Source organism: Vanellus vanellus, assembly GCF_965231255.1.
Source record: "Vanellus vanellus genome assembly, chromosome: 15".
NCBI classification, from domain to species: Eukaryota; Metazoa; Chordata; class Aves; order Charadriiformes; family Charadriidae; genus Vanellus; species Vanellus vanellus.
In genome coordinates, this window is record NC_138920.1 from 3,230,471 (window position 1) to 3,242,721 (window position 12,251).

General features: G+C 54.0%; 1 protein-coding gene across 1 annotated transcript in view; it reads right to left on the bottom strand.

Moving 5' to 3' along the window:
• Positions 1-458: 458 nt before the first annotated feature.
• RALY (RALY heterogeneous nuclear ribonucleoprotein) overlaps positions 459-12,251 on the bottom strand; it is a 151,294-nt gene continuing 139,501 nt past the window's right edge. The window contains exons 5-10 of the mRNA XM_082491044.1: positions 9,330-9,377; positions 8,930-9,090; positions 8,192-8,305; positions 6,934-7,079; positions 2,559-2,607; positions 459-2,337 (exon numbers count right to left, since the gene is read on the bottom strand). Of these exons, the coding sequence (XP_082347170.1) occupies positions 2,563-2,607; positions 6,934-7,079; positions 8,192-8,305; positions 8,930-9,090; positions 9,330-9,377 (514 nt within the window). The 3' untranslated portion in view covers positions 459-2,337; positions 2,559-2,562. The remainder of the gene's footprint in view (positions 2,338-2,558; positions 2,608-6,933; positions 7,080-8,191; positions 8,306-8,929; positions 9,091-9,329; positions 9,378-12,251) is intronic.

The window sequence follows — 12,251 nt, forward strand, 5'->3', positions numbered from 1 at the left end:
AAAGGTCCCTTCCAACCTCAGCGATTCTGTGATTACTGCACTGAACAGGCGCAGAGCTGGCAGCGCACGGCGAGCTTTGCTCTGCTGAGGAAGGGACCGGGGAGACGGCCAACGGTGGTGTGCTTAAGGAGCATTTATTAGCAGCGTTGGCTTGTGCAAACTGGAACGGCGGCCCCATTTTCCCAGTCTGTTACAAGCTGGACCAGTGCAAAGTCCAGAGATTACAGGCCTGGGTTTGTCCCCTGCATCAAATGGAGCTCCCAGTCCACCAGAGGGAAAGTCCCAGAGCGCCCCTGAACCCAGAGGTTTCGCTCAGCCCAGTGGGACGTACCTCGTGTAGGGGAAAGCGAATCCTGTGGGCAGAGCTGAAGCTCAGAATGGGAAAGATGACTTGTCTGAAAGAGCGGAAAAAAAGTGTGTGCGCGTGCATGACAAAGAGAGAAGAAAGCAAGAGCAAATTAGATTTCTTTCTTTTATTATACAGGATTGTATGTACAAGGTCACCTTTCTCCCAACCATCAGCATCACAGTCAGTTCGTGGCAAAAACGGCAGCTCATCTCTCAAAGCAAACAGCTCTACAACGGCTCAGTACAACACAACGGGTAAATTGTACAGGAACCGGAAAAAGGTAGGGGAAAGCACGGTTATCCCTTTAATCCCTCGTGAATTATTTGAAACTAAGAAAAACGCAAAGAAAACATTGTGCTTCAAGAGCCATGCTTGCTCCAGGATGGCCCTCAGGGGAGGGAAGCGCGGCCTCCCCGGGACCCGTTTTCCCCTTCACCCTTCCAAGAGAGACGCCGTGGATGAGGTCTGGCTTTGAGCGCTGGAGCAGAGGGCAGGAGTCCCCTTTCAGAGCGCTCTACATGACCTGGGGTGGGGGGAGGAGGGGGTTGTCACGCGTTTTATGGGAGGGTTTGACCAAGGAGAAGCTGTGGACACCGTTCAAAGCACTGACACGTGTGTGTGTGTGTTTTTGAGGGGAACGGGGGACACATCTGATGTGAATAAAGTGCTGCGTGAGTTTCAGTCCCACCTACCCTTAAACTCAGGAAAACTGGGTAAGCCCACGAAGGAGGAACGAACAAGAAGAGAGAGGTGGAGAGACCTCTTGGGGTGCTGTGGGGTGAGGGGGTTCCCCCGCCAAGCTGCGTGCTGGCTGCTGCGGCCCTCTGCTCGCAGGACGGGTCGAAAGCAGCTGGAATTTGGGGAGGTGCCATCCTGCCCGCACGTGTCGTGCTTGGGGTAGTCACCGTTAGCAGTCTCGTTAGGCTCGGGCACGCTGTCACACCGTGCAGACCCCTCAGACCGGTGATGGAGCACAGCCTTCGGTGATGGAGCACAGCCTTCGCGGTCGGGAGCAGGAGCTGTCGTGCCGCTCTCCAGCGCGGCGGGTCGGTGTGAAGACCCCGGGGCGAGAGGAGATGTCAGCACGCCGGGGAAGGGGCTGATGTCTCTGGCGCCGGGCTGGAGAAGCGGGTGGATTACATCCCTTCCAGGGAGCAGCTGGGCCAAGAAAAGGCTCTCATCCACACAGGCTTGCACCCCCTCACTCTGCAGAGACGCGCTGAGCCTTTACGTAGCGGTTTCCCGGTGGAGAACGAGGAGACCAAACCACTGAAGATGGCGGATGCTTTGTTTCTCCCGCTTGGGATCACTCGCTCTCCCGCAGGCAGGTTCCTTTCCCCTCTCCCCTCCATCCAAGCGGCTGCAAAGAGCACAGCACGTGCACCGCCACCGGCTCCTTTCCACCTGGAAGTGGTGGTGCACCCGCGGCAGCTCATGGGGCGAAAGAGACACGACAGGAGGTGACCGTGGTGGGAGGACAGCTCACCCCACGCCCGCTTCCTCAACACGACCTTTAGCGTGAGAACGCAAATTGTCCAAACTGAGACAGTACTTCTCCCCCAGTTAGCAAATGCTCTGGCTCTCACCTAGCACTGGGGGGGGGGGGAAACGCCATTATTGGGTTAGGCTTTGTTCTCCCTCCTCTCCTACAAAAAGCTCTATAACATCTCCGACTCATTTGGTGACGCAACCGCTCTCCCGGTCTCCAGTCAGCGATGGTTATGGATCGTGCAGGGTCTGGCTCCCGCCTCTGCTGCCCGCAGAGCTCCGACTCCGTTGCACGGGGTAGTGGGGATTCACTGGGATGATGAGTTTGGCTTTGCCTTTGCTTTACAGATGGGTGGAAGATGTCGGGCCACGTTTCTCCTTTTGAATGCCAGGCAGAGATGACAGCAGCACTTCCATTCAGCTTGTCTTGCTCAACGTGCCAGGACGGGGTTTAGGCTCGTGCTTTCCTCACACTGTTGCTCACTGCTGTTGTGAACGGGCTGCGAGGAGAGAAGGGCAGGAAAAAAAAGGTACGTCGTTGCCTTTGAACCTCAAAGATGCGTGATTTAGGGAAGGGAGCGAGGGGCTGAGCGGTGACCCAGCTGAGCAGCCAGGCTCGGTGTGAGGAAAACGCGGCGGATCAGTGGAAAAGAGCATCTTCTGAAGCAGCAAGTCCCCACCCCAACGTGCACGGAACGAAAGCTTTGTGTGTGAGCTGTACCTGGTTACTGTAGCCTGGCATCCTCCACGTCTGTGTAATGGCTGTTCTCCTGGAGGGGAAAGAGGGAACCGGAAACAGTGAGTCACCCCGTGTCCCTCCCGCCCTGCCTGGGACACCGGGACACCTCACGTGCGGTGACCCGCTGGTAGCGTGGTGTGGGAGCGCTCGCACGCTGCCACCGCCGGCAGGTTGCGCGGTCTGGTGGAGGAGCCACACCAACACCCCTGGTGTGACCAGCGGGCGCCGCGGCTGTGGTTTCTGGCAGACACAGCCCCGGGCAAACCCAACCACCCCCCCCCGGCTCCTTACTCTGGAAGGGCTCTGCCAAACAGACCCGGGACGTGCGATTCCCTCTTGGACTCTGAAGTTTGGCTCCTGCTGAACCTTGAAGGGACTGGGATGAAATTAAGCCCACCTTCCCTCATGTGAAGTCAGGTGTCACATCTGGGCTACACCAGAGCCAGTACCTCCGGTGAGTGTGTCCCGGGAAAGGTCTTGAGTGGCCATGCGGAGACGGGATGCCCGATTTCTGCGTTGCCAGCTTAAGTCCCTGCTCAGCACTTTCACGTTTACTGCATGTGCTCGTGCCTTGTTGTAGCACTTTGAGAAGTTAATTTGGGACCTAGGAACAGCCCACACCAGGGAACAGGCATTCCTGCGTTCCTGGAACTGCCCGATGATGCTACGGTGCAGTCCGTCCGCAGTGGCAAATCACGCACGATATCACGACTCTGCCGTCAAACAGAGAAACTGGTCCCAGTTTGCAGCAGAACTCACCACCCAGAGTGATAACGTTCATAATATTCATCGCTCCAAAGGCCACAATAATAGTGCCAACGTGCTGAACCACTCCTCAGGCAACGGTGGCTTTGAAATCACAGCACGTGAAAGTCCCCCTCCTGGAGGCGCTCTGCGATGCGGTACCATTAAAAGAATTAGGTGCAGCAGTTTTTTTATCATCTCCTGCATAGGCCAATTTTTGCGGTGAATATTTCCCAGATGGAAACGGATGCAGGAGATGTCTGCAGGGGATGCCGGGTAACCCGAAAGGAAAGGCAAGGGAGCCCAGTCCCAACCTGGGTGGCAGCAGCCTAGTTTAAAGGGCACGGGGGGGAGATAAAAAGATTTTTACAATCAGGGAGACCAACGGGGTCCTTGCAGAGACCCTACGGGGGAAAAGCCTGAGGACAGCAACGCACGAAGAAGGGACAGCTGGAGTCTGCGCTCGAAGGAGCTGTGGATGGAGAGTCCCAAGAGAGGGACATCTGTGGGCTTGTGACTTCTGGCAACAGAACAAAGGCTCCTTCTCTGCAATCCCAGAACAGGTAGCGCCCTGGGAACAGGCTCTTCAGCAAAGCCAGGTGAGGTGACGCGTGCTCTGGGCAAAGGAATAGCCCAGACGCACAGGGATCTGCCTTGGAACAGGTGATGAGTCAGCTGAGAGCTCGTGGGTGAGGGTCAGGGGACAGACCAATGCGGGTGACAACGTGGCAGACATCTGCTACAGACCCCCTGGTACGAAGTCTCCTCTGGATGGCTGGAGGAAGCCTCCTGATCGCAGTCCCTCGTACTCCTGGGGGACTTCAGCCACCCCAGCATCTGGTGGGAGGGCAGCAGGGATGGGTGCAAGCAACACAGGAGATTTCAGGAGGGTGTCAAGAACAATTTCTTGACACAGCTCATTGATCAGCTGAGTAGGGGAGACGTCCTTCTGGACTGCCACTGATGACCAAGGAAGAGCTGGTCAAAGATGTGAAGATGGTTGAGAAGTCTTGGCTGAGACTGTGAAGTTGAGTACCTCAAGAGAAGTGACCCAAATAAAGAGCAGAATCAAATCCCTGAACTTAAGAGAGCAGATTTTGGATTGTTCAGGGATCTGCTTGGCAAAATCCCATGGGAGACTGCTCCGGAGGCTAAGGCATCTAGGTCATCTTCAAGGACACCTGCCTTGAAGCACAAGAATGGCCCGTTCTGATTTATCATCATCATTAGCATCACCAAGTTGCCTCCTAATTTCTACCATCTGTTCCCCTTGATGAAATTCAAACCTGGCCTTCCTTATCCTATTTGACATCGAGATGGAGGTCAGCTTTTGCCTTTCTTCTTTATAGCATCTGTATGATGTCTTCTCTCCTCTTAATCATCTCTTCTTAGATTTAGCAGGAGTCATGGACTTGGCTATGAGGCTCCAGACAGATGGAAGACCCCGTTCAGATCCCTCATCCATCATGACTAAGGTGGGGCAGAGTAGAAGACTACAAACAATCTGGGAAATGTTTTGAGTTAGAGGAGCTTTTTTAGCCATAAGAAGAGTGCCACACATGTGCAACATGTGGTGCGGTCACCCCAGCGATGAGGGGGGTGAGGAGGAAGAAAGGGATGCTGACCTTCATCCTCACTTCTGCTGCCACCTGTGCAGGGGTGGGGAAGTGGCAGAGCTGTTGCAGGGGACACAGTACGGGCTCAGAGGATGCCCCGACGTGTCCCAAGCCTCCGCGGGAGAGCCGTGCCAGCCAGCCCAGCTTCCCAGGGCTGTGGTCCTGCGGTAGGGGCAGCAAGCAGGGCTGTCCTTCCACCCCAGCACCCTGTTACCTGCGTCTGGAGCTGATCCTATTCTCAGAGGAGTCTTAATTTGGGATAAATGACAGTGCTGCGGCAGCGCCCTGTGCTACCCTCACCATCAGAGTACCCAAGAACAGGGCTCCCATCCAGATGCTTTTTAGGCACAGAATTTGCTCAGTGGGAGCCACAACGTGGTCACCTGCTCAGTGGATGAGGGAAAAGCTGTGGGTGTTGTCTATCTGGACTTCAGTAAAGCCTTTGACACCGTTTCCCCCAGCATTCCCCTGGAGAAACGGGCTCCTCACGGCTCGGATGGGCATACGCTTTGCTGGGTAAAACCCTGGCTGGAAGGCCGGGCCCAGAGAGTGGTGGTGAATGGAGTTCATTGCAGTTGGTGTCTGGTCACGAGTGGTGTCCCCCAGGGCTCGGTACTGGGGCCAGTCCTGTTTAACATCTTCCTCAGTGATCGGGATGAGGGGATGGAGTGCACCCTCAGTCACTTTGCAGAGGACACCAAGCTGGGTGGGAGTGTTGATCTGCCTGAGGGTAGGGAGGCTCTGCAGAGGGATTTAGACAGAGGAGATGGATGGGCCAAGGCAAAGTGTAGGAGTTTCACTAAGGCCACATGCCAGGTCTTACACTTTGGCAACAACAACCCCCACCAGTGCTACAGGCTTGGGGAGGAGTGGCTGGAAAGGTGCTCAGCAGAGAGGGACGTGGGGGTGGTGACTGATGGCCGGCAGAACATGGGCCAGCAGTGTGCCCAAGTGGCCAAGAAGGCCACCAGCATCCTGGCCTGCATCAGGACTAGTGTAGCCAGTAGGACCAGGGAGGTGATTTTACCCCTGTCCTCGGCACTGGTGAGGCTGCATCTTGAGTTCTGGTTTGGGCCCCTCACCACAAGAAGGACATTGAGGCGCTGGAGCGTGTCCACAGAAGGGCAATGAAGGTGGTGAGGAGTCTGGAGCACATGTCTTCTGAGGAGCGGCTGAGGGAACTGGGGGTGTTCAGCCTGGAGAAAAGGAGGCTGAGGGGAGACCTTCTCGCTCTCTACAACTGTGTGAAAGGAGGTTGCAGAGAGGTGGGGGTCGACCTGTTCTGTGCAGTAACGGGATAGAACAGGAGGAAATGGCTTCAAGTTGTGCTGGGGGAAGTTTAGATTGGATATTCGGAGGAATTTACTGAGAGGGTCACCAGGCATTGGAACGCGTTACCCAGGGCAGTGGTGGCGTGCCCATCCCTGGAGGTACTTAAGGGTCGTGTAGACATAATGCTGAGGGACGTGGTTTAGTGGTGGGCTTGGCGGTATGAGGTTTATGGTTGGACTCAATGATCTCACAGGTCTTTTCCAGTCTAGGAGAGTCTGTGATTCAGTGATTCTAACTCAGTGTATGCCATTTGGTGTCCATCTAGGCGGGAGGGCGCTGCAGATGCATGCTGTTAGGAAAGCGCAGTTAGTATAACACGGCCTGTCTTTGCCATATGTTTCAATCCATTTGAGAGTTACTTGGGAACAGAATGATTTGTTTTAACCATTAATTATTGGTTGTGAAATCAAGAACAAATGTGGTCTGAATTTCGAGAGCCAACCATGTTTCCTCAGCACCTCCACATGCATTTGCTGGGTCAATGCTTTTGCAAGCAGCAGAACGGTTTGAAACAACAAACTGTGAACAATCATGGCATTTAAATACAACAGTTTCTTTGGAGAAAACAAAACCTATTTTTCTGGGGCTTTAGTAATTTCCAGTAAAACTGTGGTCCACTACTGAACTCCTTTGGCTGGGGGGAGGTATTACCCAAACTCTCTTACCAGTTCTTCTTCACACTCATCCCGTGCGAGACCCTCTTCCTCACCCTCGTCCCCGTTCAGTGGCTCCTCCGTGTTGACCTCCGCCTCTGATGCTGTGTCTTCCTGCGAGATTTCGCTTTTGCTGCCATCTGCCTTCTTCCGTACCTCTGTGAGAGCAAGAGCCGAGCCACCAGGATCAGGGGCTGGGGGGGGCGCAATGTCTGGAGCCTAATGATGCTAATCCAGTGGGCCCCCAAATTCAGTTGGGCGGTAAATAACGAATCTAGGGGGTTTTCTGCAATGGGAAGTTTTGCTGGTTTTGAGGAAGCTGCCTGAAAGCAGCCCTGGACAGGGCAGAGCAGGTCATCATTCTGCATCCCTCCAGAATGTGTGGGAGGCAGATAGAATAGAATAGAATAGAATAGAATAGAATAGAATAGAATAGAATAGAATAGAACAGAATAAGGAATAGAACAGTAACATAATAGGAATGGAATAGGAATAGGAATAGGAATGGAATGGAATGGAATGGAATGGAATGGAATGGAATGGAATGGAATGGAATGGAGTAGAATAGAATAGAGTAGAATAGAATAATATAGAATAGAAATGGAATAGGAATAGAGTGGAAATGGAATAGGAATAGAGTGGAAACGGAATAGGAATAGGATAGGATAGAAATAGAAATAGGAATAGAATAGGAATGGAATGGAAATAGGAACAGAATAGAATTAGAATAGAATAGAAGAGAATAGGAATGGAATAGGAATAGGAATGGAATGGAAATAGGAATAGAATAGAATTAGAATAGAATAGAATAGAATAGAATAGAATAGAATAGAATAGGAATGGAATGGAATGGAAATTGGACTAGAATAGAATAGAACAGAAAAGAAAAGAAAAGAGAAGAAAAGAAATAGGAATAGAATAGAACAGAACAGAATAGAATAGGAATAGAATAGAATAGGAATAGGCATAGAATAAAGTAGGAACAGAATAATAGAAAAAAAGGCAAACTAAAAAAATAGAAAATGTATGACACCCCCCCCCCCCCCCCCCCCCCCCAATTTTAAAACCCAATTCCATAATTTGGGGAATTTTGGCAGGCAATTTTGGCCTGTGATTTCCCCCCTGGAACCTGGGGGTCAACACTTCACCGTCACAGCCCCAGAGGATGTTCTAAGCCGCGATGGTTTCAAGGCCAGCTCCGCAGGGCGCTTCCCTGCACCCTCTGCCCGTTCCGGACCAGCCCCGCAGCACCCGCGTGCACCCAACTGACCTGCGGACAGCTTCTGTTCTTCAGCGATCTGCTCCAGCCGGCCCAGGAGAGCGTCGATGTTGGATTTGATCTGTGTCAGCTCAGTTTTGATTGTTTGCAGCTCGCTGCACTTCACTTGGAGGAAGGAAGGAAGGAAAAAAAGACATTTAGTGCCCTGCAGAGCACTGGAGGCGCCCACCTCACCCCTCTGCCCAGGTCACCTCACTGAGCAGGGTAAAAAATCAACTAGAAACCCCTCACCAGGAACATTCTCCTTGCACCCTAGGGGTCAACGTGCGGTAACGGTCACACCTCGCTGCATCTGGGCTTGTCTACGCTGGAAGGAGCCGCGGTGAGTGATGCTCAGGGCATCCTGCAGCAGCAGGGGCTTGGTGGGCAGGCGAGGAGAGGGCGGCTTTGCACGGAGCAGCATGGTGCCCGCCGCCAGCCCTCGCTGCCCTCCTGCCTCTTACGGCACCGGCAGGGGCTGTGGGTGGTCGTATGCACCCAAAAAAGCCCGTGTGTCCGTTGTCCAGGCATGTTGTGGAGGCGGCTGCCAGGCTCTGGCACCTTCCCCTGCTGTGTTCGCAGCCTGTGGGCTCCTGAGAGGTTTGGGCTGTTGTTTCCAGATGTTTTGGGTTTTTTTTAAGTTTTTTTTTCCTCGGAGCGTCTGGCCCCATGGGGGAACGCCTGGGGACAGGAGGTCCACGCGTCCACCGGTCTCCGCATCGTCCCGCTGCACCCCACGCGCACACTCACACTTCAACTTGGCCGAGCTGTTGGCGATGGCAGCCGATCTGGCGAAGAGCTTGACGGGGAGCGTCGCCTTCACGCGCCGGACCAGGGGGATGGTGACCCGCGGCCGCTTCACGGGAACCACCCTGGGCACCGGAGAGACCCGGCCCCGGTACTCGAAGAGCCTGGAGCGGGGGAGGAGGGATGGGGGGAGGCTGAAGCGGCCCCGCAGCACCCCCAGCCCTGCCGTGATGCCGATCAGATGCCACAAACCCAAGCAGGGCCGGTGGTGAGCCGGGGCACAGCCTGACCATCCCACCCCACCGCGCTGGGCTGGACCACCCTGCACCCCACGGCAGAGCCGCGCCGCAGGGAAGATCCTGTCCCATAGAAAAGCCCTTTGGCTGACGCCTCCCCTGCTCACCTGTCGTAGAAGTCGTCTCTGTAATAGTCATAGTCGAAGTCGTAGCCACTGCAGAGACAGAGTCAGGAGGGCACGGGTTAACGAGCGCTGGCAATTTATTATTATTACTCCCTCATCGCCTGCTGAGCCTCCCAGGTCCTCTATTTATTCCCCCTCCTTAGGGGACCCCCTGAACTTCCACCTGGCAGGACGTGCACAGGCTGCGAGGGTCTGCAGGGAGGTGGGCTGAGCCTGGGAGAGAGATTTGGGGGAGGCTGAATGCCCTGGACAGGGTGATGTTGGTGGCAGAGTGTTAACCCGGGCATCTCAAAGCGGAGCAAGAAGATGCGCGGGTGTATTAAAACCTACAAATGTCCTCATGGCACTGCTGACATCCCGCCCTCTGCCTTCTGTACGGCGGGACCGGGACCGTGTCAGGAGGGCACTGCCCTGCCACCACCCTCGGATGATTATTTTTTTTTTTTTCATAGCATATATAATTGTTGGGAAGAAGTCAGGAAGAAGGTGATACTTATTAATTTAACATCTTCGCTATCGAAGATGATTAAATGCCTCTCCTCGCAGCGAGACATTGCCCCCGTCCTGTCTTCTTAAGCTCGGACTGCATTTTAACCCCAAAGTTGGAGCGATTCATTTCTCCCTCCCTGGGGACCCGGTAACACTCTTGCTGCCGCTGGTTCTTCACAAGGCAACACAAGCCGGTGGTTACAGCGGGCAATCACAGCTCTTCAGAGACGAGCCCCGCTCTGGTGCCGCCCGATGCCCCGGCACGCTCTGAGCGTACCGGTCACCCCCAGCTAAAGGCAGCGGCGGCGTCCCGTGTGTGCTGCTGGCTGAATGGATGCTGGTTAAATAAGAAGTTACTCTGGCGTTCCCCGCTCTCTGCTCTGAACAAAGAGAACGGTTGTTGCAGCCCGTGAAAGCAAAGAGTCAGTCCCGCATAGTGAAACCGTTGGAAGCGGCTTATTAAAAAAAAAAAAAAAAAAAAAGAGAATCTAATGGGAAGAAACAAAGAGTGATGGGGAGAAGGAAGGATCCCGAGCCAGGAGAAACTGGGCGATGGGGAGGGGGAAGGATGAGCGCTCAAGCAGGTAGCTGAGAGTAAATTTGGTGTCCTACATCGTAGGCAACAAGGGACAAGGAGACCGCGTGGCCGGCCAGGCCGGCCGATGGGAAACGTTGTTCAGACCAGAAATTCCAGGCTTGACCCAGGACGCCTGTCCTGCCTACGCTGGCACTGGGCTTCCCCCCTAGCGTTTAGCTTCAGTAACTGGTTTCTTAAATGTTTTTTTTTTTTCCATGCTCCTGGGCTGCTCCGTGGGTTCCCCAGAAGCCTGTGGCAGCATGCGGAGCCTCAGCCTATGCCTCGAGGAGAAACCCGAAGCACCTTTGGATGGTTGGAGACACCAGCGCTCCTCTGGGGCCAAAGAGAGTTGGTGCAAGGGGTTAAGGACGACAAGACGGCATTTGCTCCTACCGCCTCTTTTGGGGTTTGCTGCCACCATCATGCAGCGCCACGGTGATTTCAAGCGAGGAGGTGTTTTAACAAAGCCGGGCCTTGTCTCTGAGCAGCCGCTGCCCATGTCACCCAGGGCCGGTCAGGACGCCGAACGCAGCGTCTCGCTGCCCAGTAAGCAGCACCGGCGGGGTGGGTTGGGGGAGATGTGACCGTGGAGGTGTTATCACCATAAGCCTTCCGAATTCAAATAGCCGTTTTGCTGACAAGTCACAGCACAGACCAATTTCAACGTCTTCTCAGCCTCGGCGGCCTCCCCCTCTGACCTGACTCGTAGACAACGTTTCTGCTGGGTTCACAGGGGAGAACTGAAGCTCCCGCAGCCTTCTGTCCCAACCCCTGCGTGAGCCGTGTTTATTCCCTGTTGCGCTTTTCTGAACGGAAAGGGAAAGGTAATTCCCACCACGGCAGCTCCTGCTGGAATACAACCAGCCTCTTCGTACGGCTGAGGAGATGGGCAGTACGGGACGAAGAAATGTGTTTTCATGGAGGTTTTCATGACTGGTAACTTGATTTTCATTCTGACCTGGGATGAAACCTGGAAATAAAGAAAATCTCCGAGAAAACAGCTCGCCTCGGCCCGCCAATCTAGTTTGATCACCAAGGATGTTTGACTCCAGTTCTATTTGGATCCAATAAACACAGAAGGTGCTCAAAATAGAAAGTCATTTGAAAGGGAAAATTGAACTGGGATTCTTCTATGCTGTCTGACTCCCCCCTCTCTTTTTTTTTTTTTTCCCTTCCCTTAAATGCAACTTAAATGAAATTGCTGCAATTTTGTAGTATTTGTCAATCTTGACAGGCTCTGGTGAAGTGGTTCTGGCTAGCTCCAGCAATGCCCTGGGGAAGAGTGTGGCCAGTAGGTTGAAGGAGGTCATTCTCCCCCTCTGCTCTGCACTGGTGAGGCCACAACTGGAGTACTGTGTCCAGTTCTGGGCTCCCCAGTTCAAGACGGACAGGGAACTGCTGGAGCGAGTCCAGTGAAGGGCAACTAAGATGATTAAGGGCTTGGAGCATCTCCCTGATGAGGAAAGGCTGAGAGCGCTGGGACTCTTTAGCCTGGAGAAGAGAAGGCTGAGGGGAGACCTTATTATGGCGTACAAGTATCTAAAGGGTGGGTTGAAGGAGGATGGAGCCAGGCTCTTTTCAATGGTTCCCAGTGACAGGACGAGGGGCAGTGGGCACAAGTTGGAACATAGGAAGTTCCGTTCAAATACACGGAAACACTTCTTTACGGTGCGGGTGACAGAGCACTGGCACAGGCTGCCCAGGGAGGGGGGGGAGTCCCCTTCTCTGGAGGTTTTCAAGACCCGCCTGGATGCAGTCCTGAGTGATGTGCTCTGGGCAATCCTGCTTTAGCAGGGGAGTGGGGCTGGATGATCTCTAGAGGTCCCCTCCAACTCTGA